The following is a 16506-nucleotide window of genomic DNA, read 5'->3' on the forward strand; positions in this document are numbered from 1 at the left end:
TGACAAATAGTTCTTGAACCATCCAGAATTGGTAAAATTAGTATAACAAACTTGCTGTGCTTCTTCTACCTGAAGTGGGACAACTAATGGTATTTTGATATCCCACATAAATCGGAGGCGAGAATATTGATTCCAGAGAGGTTTGGAGAGACACTTTTGTAGAAAAGCGTAACAATTTCATATGACTTTGTTGAAGTTCCTCTTGGACCGAGAGAAAATATCTCTATTGTTTATTGTTTCGATCGTATCCGGAGGGATCCTGTTAAAACACATAAGTTTGTCGAAGACCAGGCGGACGGACACTGCTGAATCCCATGAACTGAAGAAGACCGGGCCAAGACCGGACGGTTATCTCTTGGCCGAGGGTTGGACGCACTGGGAAGGGTTTCTCCCTATGCACTCCAGGTGGTCGTGCTCCTACTCCAAGCCGGCGGTCTGTACCTGCCAAAAGCACTCCGACGCTCAGTAATATGACAGCGGTCTGTGATGCATGAATATATTGCATCGTAAGGAATCTGTCCAGAAATCATACCTTGGACGCTCGGTCTCGATACTCGACCCGGGTGAACGTTCGGTTTATGTATCGGGAGGACCGGTCGATAACATTTATAATTCCTGGTCCACTAAAATTTAATTATATTTTTTAAATTAAAGTTTCTAAAAACTATCTAAATAATATATACTTTATCAAACTTTAAATTGTTTACATAAATAAAAAATTATAGATTTTTGTCAAACTAAACAATAAATATTTAGTATCTTTTGATCCAGAGGATGTTTGAAAAAACCATTGGATTTGGAAGCGGTGTGAGAAGGAGGAAGGAACCAACTCAACTCATTTCTTGGCTGATGGAGTCTCGTCCTCACATACACAGGCACTGGTAATCAAATCAATTAGACCCTTTTCTGTTTCACGCAACCTTCGTCGTTCTTCTTTTTCTTTCTCGTCCACTAACCCTATGCCCCAATTTGTAAAGTTTCGGCTTTCCTCGCGTTGCGACGCACTCAAAACTCTTCCTTTCTCCACCCACCGAATGGGCATGGTCGATACCCTCTGTACCCATCTCCACCAAAACAATGGCAGTGTTGAGAACTCATTGTCCAAGGTTAAGCCTAAACTTGATTCTCAATGTGTCATTGAAGTCCTCAATTCCTGTCATCCCAAGCAACCTCTATTGGGCGTCAGATTTTTCGTTTGGGCTGGATTTCAATCTGGCTACAGGCACAGTGCTTACACGTACAGCAAAGCTTGCAAGTTGTTTGGGATTCAGCAAAATCCCCAAATTATTCGTGATCTCGTTCTGTCTTATGAGGCCGAAGGGTGTTTAGTCAATGTCAACATGTTCAGGGAGGTTCTGAAACTGTGCAAAGAAGCCCAACTAGCTGACGTGGCATTGTGGGTGTTGAGGAAGATGGAGCAGAGTTTCAACATCGGTGCTGACACTGTGATGTATAATGTGGTTATTAGGCTATGTTGCAAGAATGGCGACATTGAAACGGCTGAGAAGTTGATCGGGGAGATGAGTTTGAACGGTCTTTACCCTGATCTTATTACGTACATGGCAATAGTGGAGGGATTATGTGATGTGGGTCGCCCAGAGCATGCTTATTCTTTGCTTAAGGTTATGAGAGTACATAGATGTTCAACCAATTTGGTCCTTTTATCAGCCATTTTAAATGGCTTGTGTAGGTCTGGATCTATGGAAATGGCATTGGAGTTGTTGGATGAAATGGAGAAAGGTGGGGATTGCCGTCCAAATGTTGTTAGTTATACATCTGTGATTCAAAGTTTCTGTAAGAGAGGTCAGTGGACGAAAGCATTGGATATTCTGGATAGAATGAAAGCTTCGGGGTGCCATGCAAATCATGTTACTGTTTTTACTTTGGTTGATAGCCTTTGTGTTGAGGGTCGTGTAGGAGAAGCTTACAAGTTGATTGATAAGTTTGTGGTGGAACATGGTGTTTCTTATGGTGATTGTTGCAGTTCACTTGTGATTTCATTGATAAGGATTAAAAAGCTGGACGAAGCAATGAAACTCTTCATGGAAATGCTTTCTGGTGATGTCAGACCTGATACTTTGGCATCTAGCCTTGTGCTAAAGGAGCTCTGTATGAAGGACCGGGTATTGGATGGATTCTACTTGCTTGAAGCAATTGAGAACAAGGGATGTTTGTCTGCCATTGACTCTGATATTTATTCTATTCTTTTATTTGGCCTTTGTCAAAGAAGCCACCTGACCGAGGCCACAAAGCTGGCCAAGATAATGCTTAAAAAATCAGTTCCGCTGCAATCTCCATACAAAGAGGGTGCAATCGATGTCCTAATAGAATCTGGAGAAAAAGATCTTGTGAATCATTTGACTGGCATTCGTAAGGGACTTTGATGATAAAAGGTCGTATGAAGGAGGTCACGCCCATTGTTCTCTGCTGCCTCTGGTCATATCATAAGTTTGCATTGTATAACAGCAACAGTAAGAATTGGTTTCTGTGATGTAGTCTGCTGGTACTTTGTTCATTTCTTCCCCTTGTAGGAGACCGTGTATTCTTGAGAAACAATATGCTTGTCTTTATCTGTGAATGCTAAACCCATTCTCCTGTAGATTCCTTTTAATATCATAAGTTGGCAAGCCCATTTTCCTCATACAAAATGCTTTTTTAATCCAATTCGCATCACACACCGCACCATAGTCACTGAATTCGTTCATCCATCCATCCCTATTTTCGTTGCATTCGTCACTCTGTTTGATCAGTCCAACACTTGTTCTCTGCATGGAAGGCTTGGCCTCTCATCTTACACAAAGAGGGAGTCATCAGTAATTGAGTTTAAGGGGTTTTGCAAGCAAACTAAATGAACTTAATAATTGAATTGCAAATTTTAACTGGTGATCATAGATTTAACTGATTTAAAATAAAGTAATTACTAAGATTCGGTAACAATAAGATAGTGGGAAAAGTGAGAAGTGAACTATTGGAATAATAAAATTGAGATAAGCTGGCTAATTAGACTAGAACCGCTGACCCCATTAGCATTCTAAGTCAACACAAAGACAAGACAATTTGTGAGGACCGTAAATTTTGGAGGTGGGGACACGGCAATCAACCACCCATTGCATTATTAGAATGCAATAAGTGGAGTGCATTATTGGAAGTATTTTATTACTGGACGCACCCTTCCATCAAAAGGGGGATAACTGACTCCTTTCTGCTCATCACCCCATCTTCATCCTTTTTCTCCTTCATCTCTAACATCTCCACCTTCAACCATAATCCAGTCTCGACTCCTCTCACCCCTCGACCATCATCATTCACGCACGACCCAAATTAGCATCCTATAGATACTTCAAGGTAGGCGGTGGACCGTATGCTGGTGCGGCGGAGGTGAAACCCCTCCCTGAGTTGCCGTGGCTGGATCGAAGAAGCAGTGAAGCGGAGGCCAGATCGCGGTGGTGAGCAGCAGCCAGTTAGTCAGACACGGCGCAGAGACGCCGGAGAGGGCAGACAGGATCGGAGGCTGGGTCACGGTGGCTGGTTCAGTGGCGCGGTGGCCGGTTTGGCGAAGATGGAGCAAAAAGGGGGTGGTTATGGTGATGGGAGAAGCTGGAGGAGGTGAAGGTGTTAGTCCGGGATATGGGGTTGCGGGTGGTAGACATAGTGATGGTGGAGAAACGGTGCGGTGTGCGACTTTACTTCCAGCATAGGTGAAGACGCCGGCGACTCTCTCGGCTGGCTACGGGGACGCACGACGGGCTGGTCTGGTTGAGGGTTGTTGGCTGCCACGGATGATGAAGAAGCAACTCCCAGCTTTCCTGTTTTCGATTAGATGAAGAAGAAACCCCACCATGATCTGAAAAAGTTTGGGCCTGGACCAAAACTTGCGGGATACACTCCTGGGAGAGCAGTCCAGAGGAAGGGAACCCTTTCTTCCATTTTCAAACATTCAAGGAGCACACAAAGGAAGTCTTCAAGAGGTAAGGGGAGCTAGATTACTTTCTTCTGATATATTATGTGTTAGGTGGATGGATTTAATCATGCATGGTTTGATTGTCTGGAAACTGTGTGGTGCTGTTTGGAATTGACTTGGGTGAGTTTGAATTGTCGTAATTGATCGATGGGAAGTGATTTATGTATGAAACCTTGTATGTTTTGGGTTGGAAAGAAATTTGGGGATTTTTGGGGTCCGTTAAGTCATTTTGAGGGGAAGTGAGGTAGTGATTTTGGGCATTTGGGGTCTAGAGTGTAACTGGACTATTGGAACAGTGTTAACTACTGGATTGTGACTTGTTCAAGTCACCAAATTGATCAAAATATGTGCATAGTAGTAGAATTGGATTTGGGTACCTAAGTGGTGGAAATTGGTGTTTTAAGGTTGAATTTGAGTATGAATCACTTTAGAAGGAATTAGGAATGTTTATAATCATTTAGGTAAATCCAATCATGTATAAAACAAGAATTTAGGGTGCTAGAAGTTGATAAAAATGGTTGGAAATGGTAAGGGGAAGTTCTGGCATCATTCTGCATAATTCTGCAGAATTCTGCAGAACGACAAGAACTGACCGTTCGTCCAGGTCTGTTTTAGACGATCGGTCATGTGCTGACTGAACTGACCGTTCGGTCAGATGTTGCTCTAGCGTTAAGTCACTTAACGTTCGTCCTCTAGAGCGCTCGTCCATTAGGTTATGAAACGATCGGTAATGCCATGTGCTGAGTGGCGTTCGATCAAATGTTGGTTTGGTTAACGTTCGTTTTTGGTGGTAGCGATCGGTAACAATCATGTTTTGGCTGAGGCATTTAGCGTTCGTCCTTGTCTGGAGAGCGTTCGTCCAAATTCTGGCTCGACCAATTAGTGGTCGGCCAATTGAGCGTTCGGTCTTGGTGGATTTAATAGCGTTCGGTCAGTTAGCATTCGACAGATAGCGTTCGTCCAAATAGTATTCACCCAAATAGGGTTCGGTCAGTTAGCGTTCGACAGATAGCGTTCGTCCAAATAGTATTCACCCAAATAGCGTTCGGTCAGTTAGCGTTCGACAGATAGCGTTCGTCCAAATAGTATTCACCCAAATAGCGTTCGGTCAAGTAGCGTTCGTCCAAATAGTATTCACCCAAATAACGTTCGGTCAGTTAGCGTTCGACAGATAGCGTTCGACAGATAGTGTTCGATCAAATGGCGTTCGTTCAAATAGTGATTAGTATAGAACGTTCGGTCAGATTGGGTTAGATCTCATAGCGTTCGTCCAAGTGGTGTAGGTCCTATTTGGATGAATAGCGTTCGTCCAGTAGCGTTCGTTCAAAAGAGTTCGGTGAATAGTGCTCATTCTAATATATTTTTTCATATGGTGTTAGATTTTGAGTTTAAACTAAATTATGTGTATTACGGGGAGATTTTGTAATGGTGTAATGTGAGTTGAGGAATATGAGTATGGTATGAATCTCATGGAGAGATTCTTTAAAATTATGATATTAGTGTGTATGTTGATGTTGAGGGTCCCGTAGTTGGAGGTTATCCTGATACTCTAATAATCATCCAGTCTCAAGTAGAGAAGGATGAATTATGTGGTGAGAGGAGCAGGAGGTCCTGGTCTATGTGCCGGTTTTGGACATAGTGAGGGGGACTAACCTTGTGAATGGTATGAAGTATTTGGAAGCGAATTTGTAAGAAAAAGCAAAAGTCATCACAAGTGCATAACCTCCCGCGACCGCTCATCAACGTACCATCCGGATGAGAGTCTAATAGGAATTGTGGTATGATGGTATATGAGGATGTCTGACATAAATTTTATATGATGTTTATATCAAATCATTTATGCATGTTTTATAATTTATGTGTTTGCATGTTAGCTCACCCTTACTTGTTTGTTTGTGTCGGAAAATCATATTTTTGCGATGATCATATAATGTTTTTGTTATACGAGAGCAGATGAAGGAAGAGATGGAGGAACAAATTAGAGGAATTCAATGTTATAGTTTCAGTTAAAGTCTGAGCATAAAACTTATGTATAGATTTATGTATGAGGTTACGGGGTATTACTATAAATGTATTATTATAATATTTCAAATTTTGAATTTTAAAGGGTGAATTTTTTGGATGTTACACAATTAACTTGTAATTCGAATTTAAAGATGATGAATATAGCCAACGAAACATTTTGTTGAAGTGAAGGCCATCATAAAATTTCTGGTTTATATTTTGCAAACTCAGTTATGAATTCTAATTATTTATTGCACACTGTAAGACCCGTAATTTTTGGTAATGGTGGGGACATGGTGGGGTCATGGTGGTCACCACCTCTTGCATTATTAGAATGAAATTATTGCTGGTGCATTTTACGGGAAGCTTTGCACAAGGTGTGGGATTCATTTTTGGCATGAGAGGGAGAGAGAGAGAGGGAGAGCAGCCAAAGGAAGGGGACCCTTTCTCCCATTTCCAGCCGTTCAAGGAGCACCCATGGGAAGCTGTACCAACTTCTGAAGGGCTGAGAGGAGGATCTGGTTGGGCATCTGGTGAGAGGGGAGTCCTTGCAGCAAGATCTGGGAGAGGAAGTGAAGAATTGTTGAGGTTGCAAGAAGATTTGGAGCTGCACGTTTGGGAGGAGATAGATCTCAAAATTTGCAAGGAAGTCTTCAAGAGGTAAGGGGAGTTTAATTTATTTCATAATTGTTGAAATAATCTAAATTGATGCAAATCTGGGAAGAAGGGATGAAAATGAAGGTTTTCTGGGTTTTCTGGACTCTGGTGCGTTTCTGCAGAATTTCTGCAGAACGCGCGTACGTCCAATTTTGGTGAATCAAAATTGGACGTTCGTCCCAACAGTGCTCGACCAAATAGTGGTCGGCCAACTTCAGAACGTTCGTCAAATTCTGATGAAACTGGACGTTCGTCCAAATTGCTCAGTGGTCGTCATAAGCGTTCGGTTTGGGACGAACGTCCGCGTTCGTCCGTCAAGTATGAGACGCTCGTCCAAATCATATGTAAATAGTGAATTGATGACTTTAGGCGTTCGTCCTTAACTTAGTATCTTAGTGGAGTATCTTGAACGCTCGGCCTTAGTCTCAAGACGAACGTCCATAGGTGGTAAAGAACGTTCGGTTGTACTATGGATTAACGGACGTTCAATTTTGATGATATTTATTCTAAGTTAGCGATCGTTCCTAGCGAACGTTCGGCTCAGTTGACGTTTGTATTCGGATGGTACTCGCTTTAGACAGTGTTCGTCCTTGATGATGTTTGATCTTGATGCGCTCGTCCAAACAGTGATGAATTCGGTGTCCAATGGTTTAGCGTTCGGCCTAAGTAATGGATCTTGATCGTTCGGCCTTAGTATGGTTGTGAAGTGAGCGTTCGTTTTTAAGTATAATTTAGCGTTCGGTTTCTTTTAATGACGTTCGGTTTTAGCGTTCAGATTTATGGTATAATGAGCGTTCGGTTTTTGGATATAAGTGAGCGTTCGGTTTTTAGTGTTCGGTGTGGATCTTGGACGTTCGTCCTTGATTTTATGAACGTTCGTCTTTGATTTCGTGAACGTTCGTCCTTGGTTTGTGAACGTTCGTCCTCGGTTTGTAAACGTTCGTCCTTGGAGCTCGGTTAGGTTTGGTGTTCATCGGCAGCGTTCGGCCTTTGATGAGGATTGATTTCAGAACGTTCGTTCAGACAGTATCAGAGTTGGAAATAGCGTTCGGCAATGCATGAATCCGTGGGAGTATTTTGAAGCAATTATTGAGAATTGTTGGTTATTTCCTTGATCCAATATTGGTTTAGTTATACATATTATTGAGAATATGTATGACTTCGTGATTGAGCACGTTTATTCTGTTGGTTTAGTTATACATATTATTGAGAATATGTATGACTTCGTGATTGAGCACGTTTATTCTGTTGGAGGTGGTACATACACTATGTTATTTACTTGTAACTTCGTCGGTCTTTTTAGCATTTTTGCTAGTCTCACGCGTGAGACGGAGATTCGAGTGTCACCTTCTTCTGCGCGAGGAGGTGAATGTCTCGCCCAATGACTTCGGCTCGTGTTGAGTATAGTGCATCGTTACGCGTAGTATCGATGTTTTTACTCGTTAGTCCTTGAGGAGTCGGGGAGATAGGTCTGAAGTCGCGATGGATGACGGCTCGGGTCGCCTGTTATTGAGAGCAGGTTATGACGACGAATTACAAGTAAACGACATCAGTTTATGAAAGACTAGTCTGCAGTGTCATGTGAGTCGATTTATCATGGGAATTGTTATAGTATATGTAGTGGGTTTATAATGTGATAATTCTGGTTATTCATCTTGCATGTTGTGGCTGTGGTTTCTAACCGTGATGGTGGTACGGATACGGGAGAGATGGTAGTGCAGATAAAGTTGGATTTGGAATACTTCTTCAAGAGAGACGGGGAGTAAAACTTGTTGGGTCTATAGGTAGTAACGAGCGTTCTTACTAGTGACGTTCGGTCTTGGTGTTATTTATTTTCAGGTAGCGAGCGTTATTAGGTAACAGTTGATCTTGATGTTAGTGGATTTGAGGTAGCTAGCGTCCGATCTTAATTTGGTAACCTGAGGTTTAGTTTGATTACGTTCGGTCAGTACTGAGGTGTTCAGCAGAGTACTCTAGGCGTTTAACCCAGACTCAAGCGTTCTTTATTATAGTGTTCTGTCTCGTAGCGATGGTTCTTAGGGAATGATCTTTATTGGTGATGTTGTTATGAGGTTGTAATCATTTATAGGGAGTGACCGGCCTTGATAGTCGTTGAGGTAACGATCGATTAATAAATAGTGATTAGTCGTGATGATGCATGATTCAGGAAGTGATCATTCATCGGTAGTGCTCGGGTCGGATGATGCTTGTCTCAGGTAAGGATCATTAATAGTTAGTGGTTGTACGTAGGGAACATCCGGTCTCGATGAGGTTACCCTCAGATAGAATTAAATCCAGTAAAGTGATCAATTAAGTGTTCGTCCGAATGGTATTTAATCTGTGGTGTGTGAGATTTGATCTTTGAGCAATCGTTCGAATAGTGTTCGAAATAATAGTAATTGTTCTAGTAGAGTACACTGTCTTAACGTGAAGTCTATGTACTTGATCTTAATTAGCGTTTGATCTTTTGGTATTCGACCTAATGGTATTCGGTATAATAGTGTTTGATGTTCAGTTTCGAGCTTAAGTGATCAATCTTAATGTTCGTGTAAATAGTATCCGATGTAATATAAGTTCGTTGTTTCATCGTTTGATTCAGTAATGCTATGATATCTGGGTATGTATTGAGGTTGAGGGTACTGTAGTAGGATGTCTTGATCTGTGGTTGATTGTGGACATATTGAGGGGACTAAGAATGAAATTACAAGTGGGGCACCTTCCGTTGATTTGCTCATCAACGTATCATCCGGATGAGAGTTTATTGTGTACTGGGTTGATTATTAGGTACTATGGAATGAGTGTCCAACAGGAATTAGGGTACATTGGCATGAGGATGTCTGACTTAATTATTATACGGCATTTGTATTGAGATAACTCTGCATGTTTTATAAATGATGTGTTTCAGGTTAGCTCACCCTTACTTTGCTTGTTTGTGCTTGTGAATGCGATGATCGTATAATGTGTGATGTTATATGGGAGCAGTTGAAGGATTGTCACGTGATCCTATGCAATTGGAGGAAGTGATGGAAGATCGAATTAGAAGGATTCAATGTTATCTTTGCAGTTGCGTCTGAGCTTAAAACTGATGTATAGATTTTAGTTGATGTTTGGGATGTTATGTATTATTACAACATTTAAGTTTTGAAAATAAATTTTAATTTTGGGTGAATTTTTGGGATGTTACACACACCCTTTGCATTTTCAGTTAATCATAACATGGCTCGCCTGAACACCATTCGAATTTGATACTTGTTTTATATGGCTTATAATGCTGCTGCCTACTGATCACTATATAGCAAACTCATTAATATAGAGGAAGACATCGAGTGGATAAAGGAACAATGCTAGTAAAGTATCTAAAAAATGAATTAATTGCTTAGTAAATTAACCTACTACTAAACGAATCAAATTTATTGGCAAGTGATTGTTACTGCTCTTTCATTTTATCCAATTCTAAATTTATTTTTGCTCGTGATTGTCAAGTGTGACATCCCAAAAATACAGTATTAAACCATAAAATCAGAAAATCACATTTAATAATAATTCAATACAGGTTTTCCAACTAAAAACAACAATGAAGAAATGAACGAGCGCTCAAGGACGAACGTCCTTGAGTGTAGTCTTACATCAAAGAACGGACGCGCAACACCGCACGTCTTCAACAAGAATTACCAAATAAAGCCGAACGTAAACGGAAATTGACTGAACGGTTTACACACGAAATTACCGAACGGTCGAACATACAAAAACTAAAGGAAAGAGGTGGTCGAACGACCACTTCAATAAACACTTAAACTTCTGGCCGAGCGTCTCACCGCTGGGTCTTCACTTCAACTTCAATCAGGTTCTCTTCATTCAGCACCTCTTCCAACCGCTCGTCTCCATCTGCTCACATCCACACGGATGATCATTGCAATGACAAGACGGATGTACAAGGACAATGGACAACACAAGAAAAACGAAAGGGTAAGCTTACGTAATTTAACTCATGCATCAATATATAAATTCTAGCAAACAGTTCATTTCACACATACATATCAACGTACGCATTCATCATACATCACATAATTTAACGCACGTACAAAATAAAACTCAACACGACTTACTGTCCGGACTGTATGAATTCTGCGTAGTTACAGGCGTTCGCGCACCCGGGTGGTGTGGTAACTGGAATCCTCATCAGTTGCCACCCGAGGTTAGTACGCTCGTCCAAAGTACCTCTAAGGACGACGACCTCCTGCCGTTCCCCCGCATGACGTGCGTCCTCTACTTGAGGACGAGCACTCACGGAACATCAGGATTGAACAGCCAACATTAACTTCCCACAGTCATACTTGACAATTTCCAACAATTTCCAAGAGTCGTTCCTACCTGGAACGCTCGTTCAATATTCATAACTTTCATTTCATCTCAGATACTATTCATCATTCACTGGTCATCATTATATAATCATTTTCATCATTAATAGGGAAATCATCAAAACCGAACGTTCTGTCCCCAATAAGACCGAGGACGAACGCTGTCAGCGAGACTAAAAGACGCTCGTTCGAATCAAAGTACGAACGGCAGAATTTCAATAACGTACGGGAATACATAATATACTGTTCATTGGACAAACGCTATTTTGTGGAAAAGAGAACGAGCGCTCAAAATAACAACGAGCGTCATTTAGGACGAACGCTCCGCATGAGGCCGAGGCTCAATTTGAGCGAGCGCTCAGTATAATACCGAACACCGTTGAGAACGAGCGCTCAGTATAAGACCGAGCCCCATTTAGGACGAACGCTCAGTTCAAACCGAGCACCATTAGGACGAACGCTCAGTTCAAACGGAGCACCATCAGGACGAACGCTCATGTATCATCCAAATCTCATGTATTTCATACAACATACGTAAACTTAGTCATATATCCTTTTCACTCAGTAAACAACGAACGTTCATGCAACTCAAATCACAACAACATCATGCATTATATTCATACAGTAATTAACGAACGTTCAAACGAAGCACACAACATGAATTAAATCAAATAAGCTTCCCTTACCTGGAAATGACCGAACGTCCACTGACGCACCACACTCTTCTCCACTACGTTTCCCTTTCCCACGCTCGTAAACGCTCGTTAACCAAACTACAATGAATGAGCCCCAACCAAATCAGATCTAATTAATTCTACGAAGGGTAACGTACGTACAAAAAACTGGTTTCGTATATCAGTAAGACGAACGACCGAGAGGGAGAATGAACTTACCAGTTCAGTTTCTCCAGACGAACGTTCCCTCTGGAATCTTTGACGCCGAGCGTCCTTCAACAGTGCCGGATCCCAGAATTGGAGGAGATGAACGGTGGTTTCTAGAGAGAGATGCAGAGAGTGTAGAGAGAAGGAGGAGAGAATTGGGGTATCAGGAATCAGGAAGAGAGGGACGTGCAGAGTGAGTGGGGAATAAGTTCAGATTTCAGATTTGATTTCCACTCCCTTTCCAGCGCACTCCTGCACTCAGCCAGCGCACGTTCCCACCCGGACAAACACGTTCTGCGTTTCTGACTGTCCACGATGGACGGTCGTTCGTTCTGAACCGGACACGTGTAATCCACTACTAATTCCAGACTCAGCTCCACGTACGACAGCCGGCGTTCGTTAGTGGTTGTCGGGCGCTGCTGTCGTCCATGTACGTCGCTGAGGTGGCGCGCTCTCAGGCCGCCACGTTTTTTTTTTTTTTTTTTTGAGACCTTACATTCTCCCCAACTATAAAAATTTTCGTCCTCGAAAATTAGGACTGAGACTCGAACAAATGGGGATACAAATCCTTCATGACATCTTCCACTTCCCACGTAGAGTCGCCCGTCTTCTCGTCCCATACGACTTTCACCAACCTGACTGCTTTCCTCTTGTAGTACTTGGTGTTGCTATCCTCAATGCATACTGGCTACATCTCTAGTGTACGGTCTTGACGAAGACGAATATCTTCTAACTCCAATATGTGAGAAGGGTCGGCTACGTACTTCCGGAGTTGAGAAACGTGAAAGACTGGATGCAAGTTTGATAACTGAGGCGGCAACGATAACTCGTACGCAACTGGCCCAATCTTCCTCAAGATCTGATAAGGTCCGACAAACTTGGGAGACAACTTCTTTGGTCGGATAGCTCTCCCTACACCAGTGGTCGGATGCAGTCTAAGGAAGACATGATCTCCTGCATCGAACTCCAAGGGTCTTCTCCTCTTGTCAGCGTAAGATTTCTGTCGACTCCTGGACGTCTTCAACCTTTCTTGAATCAACTTCACCTTCTCAGTCGTCTGCTGAATGAGCTCTGGTCCTGTTAATACCTTTTCCCCTTCCTGAAACCAACACAAAGGCGTTCGACACTTTCTCCCGTACAGAGCTTCAAAAGGAGCCATCCCTATGCTGGCTTGAAAACTGTTGTTGTAGGTGAACTCCACTAAGGGCAAGACTTCATCCCAGACACCCATGTGATCTAGGACACACGTCCTCAATAAGTCCTCAAGCGTCTGAATGGTCCTCTCAGACTGACCGTTCGTCTGAGGGTGATAGGCCGAACTCATTTGAAGTTTGCTACCGAGCTCACTCTGTAACGATCGCCAAAACCGAGAAGTAAACCGTGTGTCTCGGTCTGAAACAATGTTGGATGGAACTCCATGTAGTCGAACGATTTCTTTGATATAAAGCTTAGCCAGATTTGTCATAGACATCTTCAGGTTGACTGCTAGGAAATGAGCACTCTTCGTCAGTCGATCCACTATTACCCATATGGAATCATGATTCCTGACCGTTCGAGGTAAGTGAGTCACGAAGTCCATTGCAATGCCGTCTGATGAGTCAATATTTTATTCACTTCACTTAGTTTATTGTACCGAATTTAATCGGGGAATTGTGCTTAATTGTCCGGTATTTTCCCGTTTTTGCTAATTGTGCTTAATTTGACCAAAAATTCTTATTTTAATTAATTTGAATTATTTGGACTAATTATTTGCATTATTAATTGTAGGGAAATTGTTGGATATTATTTGGGACATTTGGAGGTCAAAAGAAAATGCCACATCAATTTTATTTTAAACTAAAATGAGTGAGGAGGTGTGGATTTAAATTATGGGAGTGCACATGGAGATTGGCTTGATTGGAGAAGCTAGGAAGTGGTGCTGGAAGAAAAAGAGGCTCACGGCCTGCACCCAACAGAAGCAAGTCCAGCACCTTGATTCCAGCAGCTTCAGCACACAGGACGAGCGTCCGCACACATCCAGGACGAGCGTCCGCATACATCCAGGACGAGCGTCCGCACACATCCAGGACGAGCGTCCGCACACATCCAGGACGAGCGTCCGCACACATCCAGGACGAGCGTCCGCACACATCCAGGACGAGCGTCCGCATACATCCAGAACGAGCGTCCTGATTTGGGTTCTCGCGGATAGCACGCACGTCCAGCACGTCCGGACACTTCCAGAACGAACGTCTAGCAGAGTGGAAGACAACGCACGTCCAGCACACTCCACACGCATCCAACAATGTAGGGGGTGCACTGTCCAGTGAGGCCCACCACGGCCCAAGGCCTGGGAAGCAGTTTTGGGGGTGCATCCAGCACTGATCCAGAAACGTGAGCGTCCATGGCAGCTTTCTTAGGTGGTGCGTGAAGAAAGAAGAAGCACACAGCAGCAGATGTTGCGTTGAAAAGAGGGAGGTGCACGAAGAAGCCAAATGAAAGTTGGTCCAGAGGAATGGGCGAGAAAAGGGCACAAGTCATCTTTCATTTTTGGGAAGTTAAGACCCAGCCGCCACCTTGGGGGATCATCATCTTCACTGAGAAAAAAAAAAAAAGACACGGAGACATGGAGAGTGATGTAAGGTAGAGAAAGAAAAAGAGGAGACCTGGAGGTGGGTAGCCGCCAACCTTAGAGAGCAGATGCGGAGAATGGTTGAGGTGTAGTAGTGTAGAAATGAGAAATGAAGTGGTACACACGGTGACGCTGCAGTAGTGTAGAAGGGTTTTCGTTTTCTTTTCTGTGTTGGAATCGTGAAGAATTTTGAAGAGCATGTGGTCTTGTTTTTATCTTCATGTTTGAACCAGATTTTTATTTTTATATTCTATGAAATTATAGTGTTATTTTACTGTGAAGAAGTGTGCATGCTGGCAGCCTTTATCACTTTCATTTGGTGATTTAATGCTTTGGAGATTTCTTTTCTTTGTGAAATGAAGAAGTAGATTAGGTGGGAGTAGGTGCTGTCAAATCCAATTAGGCTTTCTTTTTCTTTTAGAAATCAAACACGGTGATACTTTTCTTCTAAACCATTAGGATTTAGTCCAGTAGGTGGGACCTTTTCTTTGCACTTCTTTTGTCTTTTCATTATTTGTCTTGAAGAAGAATGGAGAGGCACGGATCCCATGGAGAAAGTGGTGTGTTGTCACGGCTTAGGAGATGCACAAGCTTTCATTTTAAATTTTGAAGAAGCGGTGCTGTTGCACGCAAATGGTGATTGAATTTGTAGAAATTTCAAGCTTTTCAATTTATATTCTACTTTAAAGAAGCACCATGCTCATTTATTGCTAGCATTTATTTTAAGTGTTGATTTCATGATGAATAGCATTTCACTTTAGCTACTTTTTTTATTTTTATTATCTCTTGCATTTTATTGTTCATTATTTTCTTCATTGTTGCATTTTGTCATTGCGTTTTATTGTTCATCTTATTTTCAAATGTTGTTTCAATCTCGGTTTGCTTTACTGATGCTTCTCATGTTGCGTTTAACGTTTAAGTTTATTTGGTGCATTTCAATTAGGCTGCTGTTATGTTTTCTGCGCATTTATTGTTCCAACATTTTATTTTCAAATATTGATGAATTCTGCATTCTCTGATTTTGATGTCTTTTACCATTCGGCCTTGATGTTTGACATTTATTTTCAATTATGTTTGATTGTATTTGATTTCTAGTTTCAATTTAGTTTATTTCTAATCACAAAAACACTTTCAACCCCCCCCCACTACGTGTTTGATCTGAGACTGAACTGTAATTTGGTCCTTGAGAGACGACCTAGGAGTCACTTCCTAGTTTATACTGCATTAATTTTGCAAACAACTTTTGTGAGAAGTGCGACCCTCTCATCAAAATGTGTCCCACTTCCATTCTGGAATTTCTAACTACTGAAGTAACCCACCAGGCCTTTGATACTCAGCCTTGGCTCGTTGGCATGTTAAACAAGATGCAACAAAACGTGCGACATCACTTTTCATTCTTGGCCACCAGAACGAGCTCCTGAGGTCTTGATACATCTTAGTCATACCAGGGTGTATGCTAAGACGACTGTGATGCCCTTCTTCAAGGATGATTCTTTTCAACTCGCCATCATTCGGAATGCACGTTCTATCCATGTAGCGTAGAAGACCATCAGTTCCAGTGTTGAACTCCTTGGCCTGATCTGTACCTAGTGCATTCAAGATGTTCACCAACTCTTCGTCCTCTCGTTGCTTCACTCGTATCCGGTCGAATACGTCACTGGAGATTCTAAGAGTACAACATTTGATAACATTCGGTTGCAAGTCAAACTGTAACCTTAGATCTCTAAAACTTTCTACCAAACTCAATTCTCGGACCATCATGGAGGAGACGTGAACTACCTTTCTGCTTAAGGCGTCTGCTACAACATTCGCTTTTCCCGGATGGTAGAGTAGTTCAAAGTCGTAATCCTTCAAGAACTCCAGCCAACGTCTCTGTCTCATATTCAGCTCCTTCTGATCAAACAGGTACTTGAGACTCTTGTGATCACTGAACACTTGGAATGTCGACCCATACAAGTAGTGTCTCCAGATCTTCAAAGCAAAGACGACTGTTGCTAATTCCAGGTCGTGAGTTGGATAATTCTTCTCGTGAAC

The 16506-nt window shown here is 42.2% G+C and overlaps 2 protein-coding genes across 5 annotated transcripts; both read left to right on the forward strand.

Annotated features, from left to right (window-relative positions):
- The first annotated feature begins 771 nt into the window (after positions 1 to 771).
- LOC148200308 (pentatricopeptide repeat-containing protein At5g47360-like) lies at positions 772 to 2648 on the forward strand. Of its 2 annotated transcripts, XM_088113470.1 has the most exons (2): positions 784 to 881; positions 978 to 2648. In XM_088113470.1, the coding sequence occupies exon 2, from the start codon at positions 1035 to 1037 to the stop codon at positions 2382 to 2384; it is 1350 nt and encodes a 449-aa protein (XP_087969596.1). In that variant the 5' UTR covers positions 784 to 881; positions 978 to 1034; the 3' UTR covers positions 2385 to 2648. The 2 variants fall into 2 exon arrangements, with proteins under 2 accessions (XP_087969595.1, XP_087969596.1); XM_088113469.1 differs by having other exon boundaries at positions 772 to 2648.
- A 495-nt stretch (positions 2649 to 3143) lies between these two features.
- On the forward strand, positions 3144 to 14756 carry LOC148200309 (uncharacterized). 3 transcript variants are annotated; one of them, XR_015785887.1, is made up of 4 exons: positions 3144 to 3968; positions 5915 to 6625; positions 9605 to 13418; positions 13629 to 14756. XR_015785887.1 is itself a non-coding variant. In XM_088112535.1 (2 exons), exons 1-2 carry the CDS (start codon positions 6270 to 6272, stop codon positions 9562 to 9564), a joined length of 393 nt encoding a protein of 130 aa, XP_087968661.1. In that variant the 5' UTR covers positions 6255 to 6269; the 3' UTR covers positions 9565 to 9791. The 3 variants fall into 3 exon arrangements, 1 of the variants encoding a protein (XP_087968661.1); XR_015785888.1 differs by lacking the exon at positions 9605 to 13418; XM_088112535.1 differs by lacking the exons at positions 3144 to 3968; positions 13629 to 14756 and having other exon boundaries at positions 6255 to 6625; positions 9528 to 9791.
- Positions 14757 to 16506: the final 1750 nt, after the last annotated feature.

Source organism: Vigna umbellata, chromosome 4 (genome assembly GCF_029865625.1).
Source record: "Vigna umbellata cultivar VRB3 chromosome 4, Vumbellata_1.0, whole genome shotgun sequence".
NCBI lineage: Eukaryota > Viridiplantae > Streptophyta > Magnoliopsida > Fabales > Fabaceae > Vigna > Vigna umbellata.